Source organism: Dendronephthya gigantea, unplaced genomic scaffold (genome assembly GCF_004324835.1).
Source record: "Dendronephthya gigantea isolate DGI-Jeju-01 unplaced genomic scaffold, DenGig_1.0 000073F, whole genome shotgun sequence".
Lineage (NCBI taxonomy): Eukaryota > Metazoa > Cnidaria > Anthozoa > Malacalcyonacea > Nephtheidae > Dendronephthya > Dendronephthya gigantea.
The window spans coordinates 394,578-414,633 of NW_021163083.1; the positions used below are offsets into that span (position 1 = coordinate 394,578).

The window sequence follows — 20,056 nt, forward strand, 5'->3', positions numbered from 1 at the left end:
TTTGTTAAATGCAATGCCAAGGTCGACTAACTAGCCTGAATTATCAGGCGATAACTCAGGCTGTCGCATGCAGGATCAGGAGATGCTCAAACTGCTGTAATTTTATATCTGGGTGGGGTTCTCACCCATCTGAGCGTGGGCCTGGTGATGAGGGGTCACCGAATGGAAGTAAATGTGACGACGACGACAAAACGGATGCTAAAGCAATAAACTTGTACATACCTGGTACGACACGGTACAAGTACTTTCATATCACTGCTATTCAAACCGTTGTAACCAAGAATGCATCGATGGCAACATTTCATACATCATTTCAACATCTATGTGGCTGCGTCCATACACACTAAAAAAGCCATATTCAAATTTTAAAATTGAATAGTTTCCTAAAGGGACTTCTCCAGCCTAGCTTATACGTTGCGAGAATGCAATTCAAGCAAATAGATAATGAAATGATAAACCTCAACATCTCATAATCTATTTGTTTGAATTGGATTCAACGCCACCAAAATGAGACGTACAAGCTCAACCATAAAACAGCTGGGCGGGTGTACAAAAAGGTAAAGTTTTAACTATAGTTAGTGACAGAATTGGCGAATCAGTGTAAATACGGATTAAATTACGCAAAATGGAGTTTAGATTCTTAACTGTGTTTTAAGCGGCCTCTGGGCACCACCAGAGGAAAAAATGTTATTTTTCAAGCGGGGTTTATCCCAAAACTCCCACATTGAATTGGACCGACTTTATGCTCATTTAAAGTCCCAAAATTCGCTGCACGCTCGCGAATTTTGTCATGGGTGACACTTCTTTTTGTCCATTCGTTCGAGTAGAAATAAAAAACACACGCACACGAAACGTACTACCCATATTTTTGTACATTTTTTCAGATTTTTCATATACGCTAAAATCCATACAATTACATGATACTATACTCGAAAATGCAAATGTGTACATTAAAAGTAAAATTATTCTACTTGGACTAAGTTTGAAAGAAAAAAAAAGAATACTGCTTAACATTCTAGCTAGCTACGTACACTTTGCAAGCAGTCAGGAGACACCATCGGCCCTTGTATGGTATCAAGCTGTCAAAATTGGGTAAATTTCTTACAGTAAGTCGTTTACAAAGCTGTGCTTAGAAAAACACAGGGCTTTTTCACCATTTTATATTACATCCAGCTTGAATTGGTTGGGTGTCAATTTTCCTACCATACAAATATGCCTGTTGGAGGCGAATAGTGTCTTGAATGTCGAGTATTGAATATTGAATACAAAATATACATTTGGAAATGAAAGATAAGATACACAAACTACCGTTGAACTATTTTCAAATGCAAATACAAACGAATCACACATGAACATGTACTAAGACATTCTGACGACGCGCGTTAGCTAAATTTAACTTTAGAAAAATCGGTGGGCAAAACTTCACCCACACCTATAAATTTTTCCATTAACGAATCGACAATTATTAAACGGCATGTATAAAGAGCTCAAGAACATAAACAAACAACCTTACAAATTACTCCACCGCGATATATACGAGGAATATTGCTTATAGTGGACTAGTGATGGAAATAAATCCATCCTAGTCACCATCGAATACATAGAAATACATGCTTGTTACGTCTATTTTTGACATGAACATTTTTAATAAAAAGTATATCAGCGCGCAGTGTTTTTCTTTATCTTACAAATCGGAGTCGAACCATTGCTGCTGGCCAGATTGTGGATGCCCGCCCATGTTGTAGCCAAAGTTAGGATCGTGGTTAGGGTATAGTTGCTGCTGCTGTTGACCATACTGCTGTTGTTGGTAGCCACCATGCTGAACTGGATAACCACCCTGTTGTTGCATACCCTGCTGCATGTATGGATCCATTTGGTAACTGGGATCCATTGGGTGGTGATCTCCCATCATTTGCTAAAGAAAGGACGAGTGGAGTGTTAAAGAGAAGCGTGTAAAATTCCATCGCGTTCTTGCGAATTTTGCTTCGATTTTCTTCTTTCGATAGATGTGGAAGAGTAATTAGTTACGAATCCTCTGATGAATAGGAGCTGTTATTTGAACATCAGTAACTAATTCACTCGTTCACATCTATCAAAAGAAGAAAATCGCAGATTTTATATATACACTACCTCGTTCATCTGCATATCATCTTTGAAGAGGGAACTCAGTTCAACGGACAATCGTTTGCGGTAATCCTGTGGCTTATCCTCAGACATGCGGAAGAGAACGGCGGCAGCGTACGCGGCAATGCCTTCGTTTGTTGAGCGAAGTAGTTCGGTCAATGGACCTGTAGCATTCTCCGCCTCGATCATCGTCGCACCTTCCTTCTCTTGGGACAGTTCACACAACACACCCGCGGCAACACGCTGGATATTCTCAATGTTAAACTGCAACAGCTGTAAAGGAACGATAAAGATGTAATTTCGTGTAATTTGATGTAACTTCAGATGTTGCTGGTTTTTCAAACAAACTTACCTGCACAAACAATGGGATCACGATCAGGCTACGAATGACAGCCCGGTTGTTTGGTTCTCTAGCCAGAATATGAAGAGCACCAACAGTTCCTTCAATAATGTCCTCCATTCTGACGCCGTCTACGGCATACGGCTGGCCACCAGCCCTGCGAATATCTTGATGGGCTTTCATTAAGAGTTGCACCATGCGAGGAATGCCACCGTTCTCGCGGATTGCTGCGTGGTTGGCGGGACAAAGCGCAAGGTTTCTTATCAAACCTACGACAGCCTTGATCAAAGGCCAACGAGATGGGGGGTTCAGCAGCTTGATGAGAGCTGGCAGACCATAGTGGACCCGCACGGCATTCTGCGCCTCTTCCGCGTCCTGGTGACGACTCGTGATGTGGCGAAGCGCGCAAACCTAGAAATGTCGAGAAGGATTTTAGAAATCTGTTTCACAAAAGAACAAAGCTGGGAATTAAATGAAATAGGTGCTCAACTGAATCTCAAGATGGCCTTGATTTTACTTTGACCAAACTCAGGAGCAACTATGTACATAAAATATAAATCGGTTCTTCTAAAATGCCACCTACTACTGGCTCGGTAATCTCTTCTCGTTCACCCGCCTGAACGCAGGTTCTCACGAGGGCCTCCACCCCGCCGACTCGGTACACAATCTGCTTGTTTCTCGGATTGTTACACGTCAGGTTTGACAAGACGCCTGCAGCACACGTGACCACTTGGACATCATTCGACGATAGCAACTGAATCAGCATTTGAAGCAGATTATCCAAACCGTCCACACGAGTTGCAGCGTCGGACATGTTTCTCAGTGTCCACAAGCAATTCTGCACTAAACGATTGCTCTGAGAACCAAGATGCTGAGCCAACACCTGCATACCATTCGCCTTAAAATAAACAAAGATTTGTATCAGGATCATTGGATCGTATTGAAAGTAGGATTTACTAAAAAAGCGAAGAGTCGTTTGGGTTATGTGCGATTTTTATCTTTTGATAGATGTGAACGAGTAATTAGTTACGAATGCTCTTATGTATAACTTAAACTCACCTCAACGATCGCTGGCTTGTTGCTGGAACACACGGACAAAACTTTCAAAACTCTGCTAGTTGTGAAAAGCAATTTTTCGTAACTATAACTTCGCATAATCCTGACGAGTTCTGCCGGTCCACCGGAAGCCAAAATGATCAACTTGCTTTCCTGGTTGCCATAAGCCAAGACATGAAGGCAGTCTAGAAATATAGAGTGAATATCTCTCTAATGTTGGACTCCCATTTTAAACAAATGCCAAATAGCAAAACTTTCACAACCACTTGGCAAGAGATACATGCAAACATACTTCTCTACAAAACAAGTTTTATTTTGTCACGGCAGTTTGATTTGTATAACATGACTGACAGCACATTACAACCGTAGATACAACCGTATTTTGATATGGCACAACAATTACGGGAAAAAAATTGGTCAAATATCAAAATTTCTTCCCCTGCCTGTCGTGCGTCGACCACTACTGCAGTTTCATAAGATATGCAACCACCTCAAGCAAAATGGGTGAACGCAAATGGTGGATTTTGATACTTATGCATGGTCACTAATATGTACCACAAAAATTGACAAAGGAGCAAACCTCATTGGAATTGAGAGTTTGTAACTAGAGTTAGGTTTGTTAGGGATACTCCATGAAGATGTTTCATAATTTGTCAGGTAACCATGCATCTGATCATATTACCTAAACCCTTTCATAATTATCCTATTTTCTACCCAAACATAACAAGTTTGATCAGGAATTGAGAGTTTGTAACTAGAGTTAGAGTTTGTAAAAAGGTTCAATAACTATTCATATTACCTAGTTCCTTACATAATTATTCTATCTTCTACCCAAAGATAATGAAAATCATTAATATTTTTTTCCCCTTTAAACAAAAGTAAAAATGTTACCCTCATTACACACCTGTTACAATGGCCAAGAATTTGACGTTGGATCTGGGCAACAGTGCAACCATCTTCTGCAATCCTCCAGCGAGTCGAACAGCCATCTTCGCACCTTCTTGGTGCAACAACAAATTGTGCAATGTTGTGATTGCATAGAACACAATTGACTCAATGGATGAGCCCAAAAGCTTCACAAGAGCTGGTATTCCTCCAGATTTGAAAATAGACAGCAACCCTTGCCTATGAATTATAGATTAACAAGTAATTTCTCAGTTTCAAACCTGCAACTGTGATTAACTGTTGATGTAATAGTATAAGCAGAGATTAGATAAAATGCGTTGGTATAAAGTCCTAGAGTAGTATTAAGGTATTTTGAAACCATTTCTACAGAAAAGTTTTGGTTAGAATGGTATTTATACCTGGTACCAGAGATGCTATGCAATGTACCAGCAATAGCTCTAACTGTCTCAACGTCACCAGATGTGTCCATGACCCGCACAAGCGACACCATCAGTTGGCCAGAATTAGCCAGAGCATGACGGCTTGCTTCTTTCTTTGAGAGCGCTTGTACCATTGACACAGCCTGGCCAACAACAGCCTAAACAATTTACAAGTTTAGTTACAAGTTTAGTGATGATTTAGCTAGACCTTTTTCCAAGGAGAGTAAAAATATTAAGGCGCTACATTTTTGTAAAACAAGGGTGGTAGAATGGATACAGTTTATACCGGGTCATTGTCAGCCAATAGTCTTGTCAATTCAGGGATGGCTCTGGTTGCCACATCTGCATCATCCTATAGATAAAAAAATTGAGTTACAGTATTTTCTCATTTTCTATGGTAACTTTTCCAGTAATCTCAAAAAATTCAAAAGTACAAAGTAGATATCATTGAAAAAGGCAACATTTTACCAGAAATATCACGGTTTAAAAAGGCAAACTACCTGGTAGTTGATGAGATCAACAACAGCATTTTTCACCATTTGTGATGGTTGGGACAAACGCTGGACTGCCGTATTTGCTGTTGGATCCATCTGAGGAATGGGCACATTAGATCCCTCATCCATTGGAATCTCTGGAAACATCGCATGCCGAATTCTCAAGCTAAACAGAAGCATTAAATTCAATTAGTTTCTAACCACCATGTACTGCAAGATAGTATGTACTGATTTAAAGCAATATATGATAAATATTTTACTGATACTTCACCTTCTGCTGGTGGTGAACTGTTCGTTCATGTCAGCCATTCCTTGAGCACCAAACTCTTGATCTAATGTCGACAGCAAGTTTTCTGTGTCTCCATGCAATGATGATGGTGCTGTGTTGTGTTCGCTGTTGATGCCAGAGTCAACATTATAACCATGTTGTTGGCCATACCACATCGCATTCTGTTCATCCTTCCCCATTTGCTGGCCATATTGCATGTGACCACCTTGCTGCATATAGTTCGACATCTTTCACCTGGTTTAGAAACATTTCAACACAAAATCAATAATTTTCTCCCAACACCCTGCTGCAATTATAAACAATAAAACGTTTGAAAGACATGTTTGAAACCCCTCCAAAGAGACTACTGCTTGATAAAAATGTAATGATTTTGCAGTTTGCAACGTAAAATTAACATCATTACCATGAATAACTCTTCCAATAACCAGCAAAACCCACAAAAATTAACGGTGTAAACAGGCTAAATTAAGGTCAAGCCACTCACCGAAGTTGGCAATGTGTAAACAATGATAACTTTAAATAAAAAAATTACCGTTCTTTATTCGAACTTATATCTTTTTATGGACAAAGAACGTGAATTAAATGCTACATTGCAATACATTTATTTAATACGAAACAGTTCGATCGAACGCCTCTGGAATTCTAATTATACACCGAATGTCGGAAAGAAGCCAATATTTTACTTCGGTGGGCTTTGTTGGTGTAAAGATATGTAAATCTCCCATAAAACGCATGTTTTTCATCGAATTTCGTTAAAATTTACTACGATGTAAATTCCACAATGATTTGCTCTTCATATTGAGTTATAAACGGCGGAAAACATACATTGAAAGGCGAATATCATGTCCTGCGTAGTAGACACAATACAAGTGAAAAAACCGGCCATGCTCAACTTAGATTACTCCATATTTCTGTTTTTAAACATATTTCACTGGACATAAAAAAGCCGTATTCGACTTCAGATAAGGTAAAATATGTTTATTACACTCGAATGTGACTACCACTCAACGATTTCGGACGAGAAAAGGTCATAAACGACAAATAAACATCAGGTATTTGTACATATAGCGTCTACGAACAATCCTTCGTATTCCGTTTTCAGGTCCGAAATCTTTAGTGTTTTCGTCGTTTTAACACTTACCTATGCCCGGGAAAAAGCTTCTGGACGAAGTTCCGTATCTGGGCTGCCTTCCTTTTGCCAAATTGTGATGTTACAGCCCGACTATTACTCAAAATATTCAATCAAAACTATATAAATATATTTTCGCCTCAAGTATGTCAGGGCGAAGCGATGTTGTATGGGAAGAAGCCACATATACGTCACCACAGCGGAGAGCTTCTCGAATCTGATTGGTCGAGAGCGGAGATTGGAATGCGAATGCAGATTTGCATTTCAATCAACCAGTCAATAAAGGCGCATTTCATAAACAAAACCTTCAATAGCTCAGAATTTTGGCAACTGCACATTCTTTAGCAGGAGAAACAAGAAAAAGGAGCGCACAATTGCTTGAATTTAAAGTTTTCGTTGCCACTGGCTATGCCTAACTCGAAGAAAGTGTTTTGAAATGTTACATAAAGACTCTTACAATTTTTGCAAAAGACTGTAAAGTGCGAGATATGCCCTGAAGGCGTAATGATTTACAATTGTACTGCAGCTACACGACATTTCCTGTTTTCTTTTATTTGGTTGGTAGGGTAGAAACATGTCCGAAACGGAAAGCCTAGGCAAGAATTGATACTGCACTTTTACAATAGCAGGACTATGACAGTAAGGATTGTTCCAAGAAACCAGCGGAAATTAATTCTCACTTTCTAGGATTTTGAAGTTCAAACTCGCTATTAAGCGATAGCATCGACAGATAATCGTTTTCGGAAATTAGAGAACCTGCTAAACTGGCCGTTCACACGACCTTGGACAGTAAAGTCAGTAAAGGAAATAAAGGCAGTTTTAAATTGAAAAAGATGAATTCCACGCTGTGTGGTAATAACTGGATGAGAATGGATAAGACGTACTCCAAGTTTTCCTCAACATACAAGTGTTCCTTTTAAGAACAATCATAAAATTCTCTTTTCCACTTCTTAATTAACACCAGATTTGAGTTGATTTCCATTGACAACCCTTGAATTCATTTTATGACCTTTAGTACTAAGATGAAGCCTTCATTTCCAACGAGGGATTAAAGAAGAGCCTTTATTTTAGTGATAACGTTGAAGTGATACTCGCAGCCAGGAACTGGCCCACGGAAAGCAATGATTCTCGATAATGCTCATGAATCATGACTGCAGCTCGACAACTGCCGATTACCATTAGAAAAATTCTTAAGACTAGTACAGAAAGTGAAGAAGTGAAGAAGGTTCTCGTTTGGCCAGAACTACTCAAGATCGAATTAGCACGTAGAAGAAAGGGTAAAAACTCGCGTCTATTCCAGTACACTGAACTACAACATATACCAGGAAAATTCGTACATCTGACGGCGCTCAAGAGAGGTGGCAATGACTGTGATTCGAGTGTGATAGTCTGGTTTGAACTGCTTATAATATTCAACGCGTATTAAAGTTTGTTCAGTAATTATTATAATTATCCACCTGGCGCGCATTCCTGTGGGTTAAGATGCTAATTATGTATTTGAAATATATAGATCATTAATCATAATCCCAAATTAATTTTGTTACACTAGGCGAGCCAGTCATTAATGTGAAAGGCAACAGTTCATTGTCTGAACATGCGCTCTTAACGCGGCGTATTAGTTAGAAGGGATTGACCTGGAGCCGTCGGCTCTCGATACTAAACTAAACAAACTATATACTGCTCTAATTGTTCAATATTCTCCAGGTATTTTAATACCATTACACTTCCCAGTAATCCAGTACATTCGAAGTTAGTTGAGTTGATTCCTGAAGTAAAACTGGATCCAATGTAAGATCCTTACTCGATAGAGTCGTCAGCTGAATACTGAATACAAATTATTAGAGTTCAATTAAGGTTTCCTCCTGTAGTAACACACTGCTCAATACGAAATTATCTTTACTAGACCTCTAGGAAAAACAGCTTCGAACTGTAGAGCTATCCAGTTCAAAGAAAGCTGGCTAAAGTTTAGTTTAGGGTTCCACCTGTTGTAACACTGGATCAATGAAGGTTCTTCCTAGTCTCCTAGAGTTACTGGTCACTGACAAGAGGGGACAATCAGATTATCTATCAGGGTTATGGGATATAAATAAACTAGATTTATAGTTTAGGTTTCCCCGTGTGAAGTGTGTTAAAACTGAGTTTACACCACACGGTTTAGAGTAGTAACAAGATAAAGAAGTCGAAGATACCTATCAACGAAAGATAACTGTGAAAAAGAAGTTGGATAAAGACCTCTGGCTCTCCACTTGTTTATTCATTAGAAACGAGGTTTGCATGAAGCTTTAGTCTAGCTTCGACATTTTCAGTGGTTGTTTTGAGGTATGCATGTATGTTTTAATCATACAGGTGCGTGGATCCCAAGCTCGGTACAGCTGGAGAACAATAATGAGATTAGATACACAACCATCACTTCACCAAAAAGAATAAACAAAGTTGGCGTTCAGTTTGTTTCTCTCATCAACGAAACTATGAGACCACGTTTCTTGATCTTTATAGTAGCGACTGATGAATTACGACCCGCGACAAGAATGGCACCATTCTGTCCGGATGCTTTGGATCCATTGTGCAAACATTTGGAATACGCACTTGCCGCGACGTGTTTAGATGATAAATCAATTCGGTTGGAAGATATTATGTAATTAACACTTGAAATCTAACGAGTACGCTTGGTTGTTTTGCAGTTAACATCTTCTCACTAATAACTCACTCACTTCGGACTGAACTACAACGACACAGCTGCACTGGATTGTGAAGAGATCGAATGAGAGAAATTCTTACTTCAGTAAAGCTGCCTTGTATGAAAGTAAGATATTGTATTTTGATATTGTTATTCATTGCTTGCTGTGGTTAGGGTATACAGGGATGGTGTAACATGCATAGTAAACTTAGCCATTCTTTTGGTAGATTGAAAATGCTGGTGCGAAAGAGCTTGAGTCAGTCGCAAAAACTAAATCTCTTGCCAATGTTATTTTTGTAATAGCTGGAAGTATTGCGTTTTCTAGGATGATAATTAACATATATTGTTCATTCCTCTCATATTTTGAATACCGAGGGGGGATTTGGCAGACAATTAATATCATGCAGAATAATAACATCGTGCAGAAAGGTATAATAAGCATACCACCTGCCGTACCACTACCACGGTACCACCATCTGTGATAAGTGCAGTTACAGATGACCCATGCTAATTCAGCATACCCTTCAAGGCAACCATAGACGGACCATACCTTACACCTATATGGATTAGAGTGTATAACCCACCCTTTGACTGTATGTAGGAGTGACAACTAGTGAACAGACAATATTTGTCATTCCTCACTAGTAAATCTTTCGGGGGGGCGACAGCGAATATAATAGACCTTATGTATAATGACGCATCAAGCCGTGACGCCTGCAGGAAATTTTGGGTTTAGTAGTCACTGCGAAAAATTCAAACTTCAAAATTTCCCACCGTGACTACTAAGACCAGAATTCCCTGCAGGTGTCACAGCTTGTTACGTCATCATGCATAAGCTCTATTGCCATTGCGTGGCTTCATTTCTTGCGTGCTAATCAGTTGGATGTTAAAGCCCTTCTTTCATCCGCCCGAATTTACCGTCTGCGCGAAGGCGAGAAAACACGAAGGCCTGAAACTCAGGCCACATTTACGAGCAAATGCGCTATCCAGGATTTTCTCTCAGATCAGTCATCTGCTTTTTAAGTCCTGATCAGTACAATTGATCAGTACACTGTTCCTATTTGGAAGACAAAATTTCAACTCCAATTCGCGTAAAATCGCGTTTAACGGTAAAATAATAACTTTGATTAAAACTTGGAAACCTCGGTCTCAATCTCATCAGGTTCCAATACATCTTTCGAGGTCTAATCGGTTAATTATCCTCGTTATCAAAAAGGCCGATCAATCATGACGCAATAGCAAAAGATTGAAGCCATCAACGTAAGCACATGCCTATGTTTTCGTTTTTATCTTTGACAGTGCATGGCTGACGAGTTATGTGGAAATTGGAAAAGCTGCCTCGTGTGCTGCCCCTAAGGTTATTGTGGGGTTATTGTGAGGTGTACGTACATATTGATTTTCAGCATGTTAAAATGAGAAAATGGCTGGCAGCCATAGAAGCACATGCAGGTTTCTTTCATGAAAATTACTACGTGACTAAAAGACCTTCACAAAAGGACAGTTTCGAGTGGGTGGACAAACAAGACCACTCTCGCTGCATCACTGAAATGGACGCGGGTTTTAAATCTAGCGATACATGTGTGCTTTTCTGCCATTGACAGATTTTGCCATTGTTTTAGGACCATACTGGTCCACATGCTGAGCGAAGTACAGCAGTAATAGCCTGATCATTGAAAAATAGTAATGAATAATCTTACGGATATCAAGAAACTGACATTGAAGTTACAATGCAACTGATCAGTGATTGTATAATTTTTATGCAGCGTAATTGAGAAAAAAAATCTTATGGTATATGCTATCTGAAATATATCTATTTCAGCATTACAGATACGATCCTTTTAAAGTTTTTCTAAATTTCGTCAAAATGATTCCAGATTTAAATTCGGGACGCTGCGTTCAACAGAATCAGCGAAAGATGCGTCGTGCTCTGCCAATGTTCAGCCTTTGCTGAGATATAAATTTGCCTGGAACCTTTAACTTTGCCTTGTTTTCGATTTTCTTGAAGCGATAGGCTAAGCTAATTGGCTTTCTCGAAGTGCCAATATTCCGTCATTTTATTCCTAATGGCTACTGTATATCCACAACTGGTAATCCTGCGAGGATATACTTCTGCCTTTCTATTAGTCTCATATGACCCAATGCGTTCAGATTTTCCAAATTTGATGAAAGCGATTCTGCCTTTATGAAAATGGCAATCTAGTTAATTCATCAAGCAATATTGGCAAAACTTATCGATCGTTCAAAATCAATACAATGCACGTGGAACACAAGATAATCGGTTTGGATCAGCATTTTGATCAGCATTTTGATCAGTATTAAATCTACACTTTTTGCACGTGTTCTTATTAATTACCCAAGGGCGATGTTCGACACGCCCTCCAAATAGACGGTCGACCGTTTAATGCAGTCACTTCGCAACTGCGACTTTTTAAAATTGACGATCTGATAATCATATTTGCATACGTTTTAAGTGCTTTTCAAGATTTAAAACCGCATTTTTGTTCGGAGAAAAGAGCAATTGTCAGACAGTAAACTGAGGCAGTCGAAGACACGCTTACCTCTGTTGATGACGACGGACAATATAGGAAACATTCTAATAGAGATTTTTTACGACTATCAATTATTTTAGGTGTGTATACTATGATAGGCCTTATTTTATAGTATCTTGTTCTGTCTAACAATAGACAATGCGGTTTATCGACAATGGCAAGGCAATAATACGCGTATGCACCACTCAATTTCCTACCTGAATATCCTTTATTCAGCGTTCATGAACAGCGTCCGGTATAAAATCGTCTGCTCAGATCGTCCGCTCAGATCTGAAAAAAAATCAAAACATGGTTCACTCGGGAACACTACAAAACTTAACAAAAAACTTTGGCGATTGCCTTTCTTTATTTTAACATGGAACACTGAAACTTTCCAAACCCCTCTAAATAGGGCGTGGCTATCGTGGGGTCTTCGTACCGGAAGTAATAGGAATTGCTCCTAAGGGGATATTGTACCGCGTGCAAAAGAGAATGGCGTGGTATACCACGTTTGAGGCTTAGATACGGTGGCATTTGACTTCACGATGCAGACAGTTGTTAAGTACACCTGCAACAAACATTGTCGGAGTGCTGAAACGCAAGTCGGCTAAGTGTTTGTACAAGGTTGGAATCAAGCACGATTGTTGACAGAAAATTTATATACACCTTCATCATGACCTTCATCACACCACCTTAAATTGAATCGATTTTCGACCGTTTTTCTCCCACGTTCTTGGAACGGAAGAAGAACATCATTTCTCATCTAGAAAAACCCTTTATCTACTGACCAGAAAAGGTTTCAATGGTTCAAGTCACAAAAAATATTTTGAAAGACGTAACTAGGATTAAGCAAACGTTTTTGAAATCCATACCATAATAGAAATAATGCTATTATAACGGCATTATTTCACTGCATACGACAACAGAAAAGCTCTTGTGACAAAGGAATAAGACGTGAAGACTATACTCGTTGACTGGATTACAAATTCCGAGGTTCCATTATAATTGCTGCATGCATAAACGATATATTTTAACCAAAGCAAGTCAAAAGTCTATATCATATTACCTTCTCAGTCCTATATGTGCATGAATTCCATGCAGCTCTGATTTTAAGAAACTGAAATGTAGCATTTACACAAATGAAAACATGCAGGAAAAGGATTAGGTACGACTGAATTGATCACGCACATTGTGAGGAAAATTCTGTAGTTTAGTTCTATGAGAAATGAATTTGAAATATCAGGCTTGATCAATAATTACTTGTCATCGGGAGAACTCGTGAGTTTGGTTTTCAAGCTGGTACGACTGCCATGGGGTCCGACGAAAAATGTAGAAAAGAGGAGGGTAGAATAGTGAAAATTGAAGAAATCTAAAGAACAGATCAATGTAAGAGCGAATCTATAAAATGTGTCCTCCATGGAGTAAAAAACGATATGATAATTATATACAGGCAACGACAAAAGCTTTAAAAAAGCTAACTGATAGAACATGCAAGTCATGTGATAAAGTTTTCCACTTCAGAAAAAAAGGAAAAGTGTAGCAGCGTCCGTAAAAAGCTTTTCATCAAATGTGGCATAAAAACGGTCTAAAATAGACAACCAAACTTTAAGTCTTTTTCAACCTGGTCAGGAGAGCTAATTACGAAAGTGTTTAGGTTTAAACGTTGAAAAGTCTTCTTGTATATTTTCAGCAGTTGTTTAACTATATTTGATAACAAGTTTCAAATTACGTATACTTCACTTCCCGTCGAAAACAGTACATATTCTCCAGTACACCTTTAATACACTATATAAGGTCACGATATCAACGTTTACTTGCAAATAATGCCGGCCTGATTAGCGAACTAATGTCACATTACTCATTACGAATGCAAATGGCGTCATATTGGCTAAAACGATTGATCGAGTGGCCGTTCAGTGCTTCGTGCATGCAATCCCAATTATCGACACATTTTAACTCGTCTTTGGCCTGTTTTAAGAGAGCTAATCTCGTAGGCAATCAATCAGGACAAAAGCCGGGATGTAGAGTTTTAAGTCGTCATTGTACTGCCTAAAATGACATGCTTTTATCAAATAATCGCCATATAAATCTTTACATGTTCACGTGTTCGGCTTTTTCCTGTTGTTTCACAAAAAGGAATAAATTATTCCAACAGGGAAATGCGAATAAAAGGGCGTTAATATTTCATTGTGCCAGAATACTATTATTGTCTGTGGCTCCAAGGTGTAATCAATCCACTCCACAAATTCGTGAAACGGTAAATTGAAAAGTCGCCGACGAAAAGCTGAGAGAATCCAAGTTGTTTTTCAGTCACAAACTCTGAGTCACAAGAATCTTCAGCTTCGGTTTAATACCAGATTTAAAAGCCTCAAAGATTTATAAGACCTATTTATCTTTGGTTTCAACTTAATGCGTATGTTTTCATCGGCTAAGTAAGTATTTTAGAAGATTTTAAAGCAATTTTTAGTTTTTAAACGTGACACCAGTACTAGCAGAAGGCGAATTTGAGCAAAAAGCTGAGCTCATATATACCGACATAAAAAAAGAGAGCTAGAAAGTGTGAAGGGGAATTTGATGAAGCCTTTCTTAATACATATAACAATATCAAAGCTCGCCTTAAGAAGTATAACTGCTTCTTTATACCTGATGTAGGCCGCATATAAAAGTTTGAATTCTCAATCCCATTGTTTCACTTCCCAAAGACCTTTAGAGAAAATTATGATTAAATGTGTGCATGATTTCATCACACAGACTTGAACATCAATAAGCGAAGGGATAAATTTCAACATGCTTTTAGATTCTATTTTAGTTATCATCCTTTTCCGAAAAATACAGAACTTTGCCATAGCGCTGTTAGCTCATATGCGACTTATTTAAAGAAAGAGTGCATTAGAAATATATTCAATTCTTAATGCATAATTTGAAAAAACTCACATAGATATTCTGTTATTAACTATATCAATGTGAAAAGCCTTTCTTATAACCAAGACAATTGAAAAAGAGCAATAGACTACACTTAAATTAATATTAAATTACAATTCATATTCTACTACACTACATTAGAGATAGCTATATAAAAATTATTATATATTTGCCAATTCCATATACAATTCCACTATTTTTAAATCTTTGAGTTCTACAGTTAAAATTATAAAATTTATCGCCACTCAGTCTTGTTACCTTTGAATTTACTTCACGACAGGTAAGTTAAGACAGGGTAAGGCAGTGGGAAAACCGTCATGCAATCACTACGAGTTGATTCAGACTCAGTTTCCACTGAATGAGTTGAGTGTTAGTGAGCTTTTAGAATACAGGCTTTAGACTTTTCAAAGGGTTTTTTTAAAACGGCAGCCAAGTTTTGAGGTTCTTTTTAATGCACACAACTAAGGCAGTCATTACGCTTCGTTATCAGATTCTGATATCCAAGTTTCCTCGGTCAAATCAAGCCCTAACGGTCTGGTTTTCGTGCAGTTCAGAGAGAGGTGCCGTTTTATCATTATCGTTTCGTTCCGTTTTCAAGTCAATTTATACGTTTTGTGTTGCGTTTTCATGTGAAGTAGTACCGTTCGCAGCATCGCAGCATCGTGTTAACGCGTTCAAAGCCAGCGTAGCGAAAGGATTACAGTTTATGGTTGAAATTACATCAAAACTGGCGTGAAACAAAAAACTGCATGCTTGAATATGCGTGCATTCCAAACACGTTTATGTACTCAGATGTTTTTCACAAAATTCGACAGTATTTTAATTGAATAATTGTAAAAACAAGATTATTTTAACATTTTAGAATCCCGCTTCATCTCACCGATACAACAGTATTGGATCCAGAGTCTCTCTGGTTGCCTTCGCAAGACACATTTTTGTTGGAAAAAACGGACACAGCTAGCCGTGAAGAGAAGGTGAGAGAAAATACATTTTCATTTTGTTTGAGTTCGCCAGCGTGATATCTTCCTCAAAATCGGCTTAACTGCACATTTTTGCAATGTGCTTTCGTAAAATGGTTGGAAAACAGGTAGAATTATTTAGAAGACACCTCACTTCTTCATTTTACCAGTTTAAGCGGGATTTTACCAAAATCTAAACTTATTTACTTCTTCTACAATCACAACAAATGAACGGCTCGTTGACTGATTGGCTCAGCGATTAACACTGTTTTTCGCAAGGGCTGATTGTGAAAATTTGTGGATAATAAAATCGGTGAAATTGCAGCGCGACCACGCATGCGTAAACGTGGCAACCGCTGGCTATTTTTTTTACACTTCATCAAATTGAGCATACAGCTTTAATAAAACGGCTCGGGTTAATTTGTGCTTTTTCATAAATCATCCATTTGTCTTGAATCCAGAATACCACTATACAAAAGCTAATACTTCACGTGAAAGCGAAAAATCTTAGCACGCTACTTTGAGAACCACACACGGGTCACGGGAATTCCCACTAGCGCAAAATGGCTGCCAAGTCAACGCTCCACCTCCAATAGAGTTCAGAGGTTTCGAACGAGGCCTAAAATCCTTACGTGGGTGCGGCAGCCATTATGTGCTTGAAGATTTTAAAGTGACAGAGTAGGTAATTCCTTGTTGACACCTCACAGCTAAATCAGGTATTGCATTTCTTTACTACCGGCTTAACCACCATGAGATTGCTATGTGAGCTCTTGATGATGATTTATGCAATAATCACGTGTGGGTTAATGACCCCGCGCGCAGCATGCAAGCCACGCAGAGCTATATTTAGCGTGATGTGGGGTTTCGCGTGTTTTCGATATATCTGCTCAAGTTTGACATGATATGGAATAGACTGGTAATAGACGGGCGACAAAAATAGCGCAGTCCGGAACATTTTCGTGCGAGAAATATGCGGACGGCATAAATGTGTGGGAACCATAGATAGGAATTTCATGCGTATCTGTTGACAAGTCGAAAAAATAACACAACAAACAGGCTTTTTGATTTCTTTCAAGCCGTATAATGGTAGCATCTTAGCGAAGCGATTTTTAACCGTTTAGACGGAAGGATAAAAGGTTTTTCACACCAGGAACCATGTAATAGTTCTGTAACGTTTGCGTGCAAAGTGCTAGCGAACTGGTAGGCATTAAGGAATAAGCTTTAAAATATCTTCCTTCTTTAAGTGTGTGTAGGAGGCACTGAGGAAAGGACTGGAAAAATGAAAACTTGCATGACTTTGATAACGCTTTTAATAATTCGCAAAGCAAAAGTATAATACCACTTCCATGTGATATCAAAAGATTACATTGCCAAATTTCATATAAAGTATAATAATTATATGTGTACTGAAAGACCTTATGAAATATATCTCGCAGCTTTCATCGTTATATATAGTTCTTCTGCATTATAATATTCAGACAGCTTGAAAAAGATTCTTTTACAATTGAATTGAGACAGGATTTTGAGAATATTCAATATACTTCAACGTGTAGATATGTTGGTAAAATATACTTTGCAGCTACAAGCGCATTTCAGAATTGGCTGTTGACTTGCGAGGCAAAACAGACTTTTGGTCAGATATTCCAAGCATTATATACGGAACCTTTCACCCCCGGCCATATATCCTTAAAATCGGTTTAGCTCGAAGCTTTGCTGGCCAGCCGGTGTGGGGAAATCCTTCCTTAAAATTTTCCTGCAAGGCTGCACAAATGGTGATATCGGGCGAAAGGTTTTCCAGAAGCTTTCTCCGAAAAAAAAGTAAACAAACAAGGCGAGCGAAAAGATTACGTGCTAATAGGTTGATCTATAAAATGTAGCCCAAAATAAGCGTGTATGGCGAGGGATTCATGTTTAATTTACAGTCCATGATCCGGCTCTTTCTATTTAAGAATTTAGAAAAACATTGCACCTCGTTCAGGACAATGCGATAAAATCGGCTAAGAAAACATAACAGTGCGAATATTCCATATACTTCGGTGCGGAAATCAGGAAATGACGTACATCGCCTGTGAATACGAAGTCTTAATCATTGCCTTATAAGCAAATACGGTTTGCATCGCGGTCAGTCGACAAATATTATCATAAGAGTTTCAGAAAGCAGGAAATGTTCCCTTGCAAACTGTTTGATAACGATTGAAAATAGTCAAAATACACTGCACGTGCGTAATTTATGGCTAACTTAAGGACCAATTTATGTACGATTTTCTTCTTTTGATAGATGTGAACGAGTAATTAGTTACGAATGCTCTAATGTATAAAAGCTCTAAATTAAACATAAGTAAGTAAATCACTCGTTCACATCTATCAAAAAAAGAAAATCGCGCATAAAATTGCAGCAAAAATTGCAAGTGTGAACGGATCTTTAAACCTTGTTTATTTATGAAAAATTTCATTCAAAAATTATGCGGGGAGGCCAATACTACAGAAGGAAGCGGTGGAATAAAAGGGAATCGAAAAAACACTCATTCGGCAGAGCTATTTTAGTCATTTCGTATCAATTCTCTGTGTAAAGTTTTACCGGCTTGCGAGTACATAAAACATGTGTATCACACAATATAACCTGCATAGAACAGCGTTGCACAAGTTTTCAAACGCCGGGTTAACTTTTCATCCGGCAAATGTGGTTTATGAAAGTCCGCCTATAAAATAGACCGAAGAAAAAATACTTTTCGACGTTTCGACCTAAGGGCTTTCTCAGGACACTAACTGCACTGACGAAAAGTCGCGAAGTATTTTGTCTGAATATATACAAAAACTTGTCATGAACTCAGGAATATATCTACACCTTCGTCAAATTGCTTTAATCCAAGGACTATTTCTTTCTCCACCTAACGTTTTAGAGGCTTATTGTGAGTTATTGAATATTGTTATTCTATCATCTCGCTCTTGTTTGTAATCAAACGGTCTTAATCGCTCATGAAAAATGGTTTTTCAGAGACTTATCGGGTTAGTCTGTTTGTTGATGGCTTGTGGGAAATACTAGAGAGCATTACTCGTTTTACACTAGTATATCAGGCTATGATTAAGCCCTCGCAGTATTACTAGCGATGGATTAAACCATTATATTGCAATAAACAGACTGAATCGTTATGTTAAGCCGGTACGATTTTCTTTAACGCTTTCATACAATAATGATATATAATCTTTAAACTTCCCTTCGTTGTAAAAACAGACTTTATGGCCAACTTCTCTAAATTGGATTCAGGGATTTGAAAAAATCCGAAGTAAATCAACGAGCCACAATAAAATGAAACAGACAAAATAATGAACACACGTATCTTTCAAATGATATATATGCATGCAAATCTCCTTAAACACAGTGATGCATCGACTCATGTTGGGATAACCAATGCATAATCTCAAAGATTTTCTCACATTTTCTCACCCGGCGCTAAATACAGCAACTCACACAGTCTGATCCACTGCATTAGGGGGATCAGAGAGTATCGAAGGCACAAACGACAGTTATCCCGGGGGAAAACAAGCCTCTCTACTCTCTCTATATATGAAACAATCTCGTATGATGATGTCAGCATATTTTTGACGCTTATTACTTTCTCCCCATGGGCGAAAAACCTGATTACATGGCGAGACCACCGCAAGGCGTGAACAGAAGTTCAAGTGTACCCATGAATGATCAAAGAATAGCTCCATTCTTTAATGCTTAGCTCTGTAAACATTTGCTAATCGTTCGCTCGCTATATGCCATGGTACATAAATTCATTGCAATTCACTAAACGCTGAGACAGAAACAAATCTCATGCATGTTGAATCAATCAATTACCACGTATAAATAGGAATACTTTATAGGAGTGTTTTTTAAATTTTGCTTTTTCATTTTGGAGCTATATAGGAAGGGAAAAAAATGGGTGAAATGTTCGATTGATATCGAGTGAAAATCACACTTTTATCTTGCAGTTAAACTGATAATGAATTTTTATACTTTCTTACATCCCACGAGGGCAGTGTGTGGTGATGAAACGAGGAACTAAGTCACAAAAGTCATTAAATGAAGGATGGAATATCAATTTATTGAGCTTGCAATATAAGTATATTACTGCATATAATCAATTTATCAAACGGTGTATTTTTATAAGTCTAAGGGCTTTTAGTGGGTATTAGGAAGATGGGAATAAGTCCTTCAAATGATCGA

At 38.3% G+C, this 20,056-nt stretch overlaps 1 protein-coding gene across 1 annotated transcript; it reads right to left on the reverse strand.

Annotated features, from left to right (window-relative positions):
- Positions 1–863: 863 nt before the first annotated feature.
- LOC114531531 (catenin beta-like) lies at positions 864–6,930 on the reverse strand. The gene is made up of 11 exons (XM_028553141.1): positions 6,770–6,930; positions 5,611–5,862; positions 5,346–5,505; positions 5,132–5,197; positions 4,825–5,003; positions 4,425–4,645; positions 3,524–3,705; positions 3,048–3,362; positions 2,477–2,875; positions 2,131–2,397; positions 864–1,915 (listed from the first exon to the last, which is right to left on the reverse strand). The coding sequence occupies exons 2-11, from the start codon at positions 5,853–5,855 to the stop codon at positions 1,685–1,687; spliced, it is 2,265 nt and encodes a 754-aa protein (XP_028408942.1). The 5' UTR covers positions 5,856–5,862; positions 6,770–6,930; the 3' UTR covers positions 864–1,684.
- Between the last annotated feature and the right edge of the window lie 13,126 nt (positions 6,931–20,056).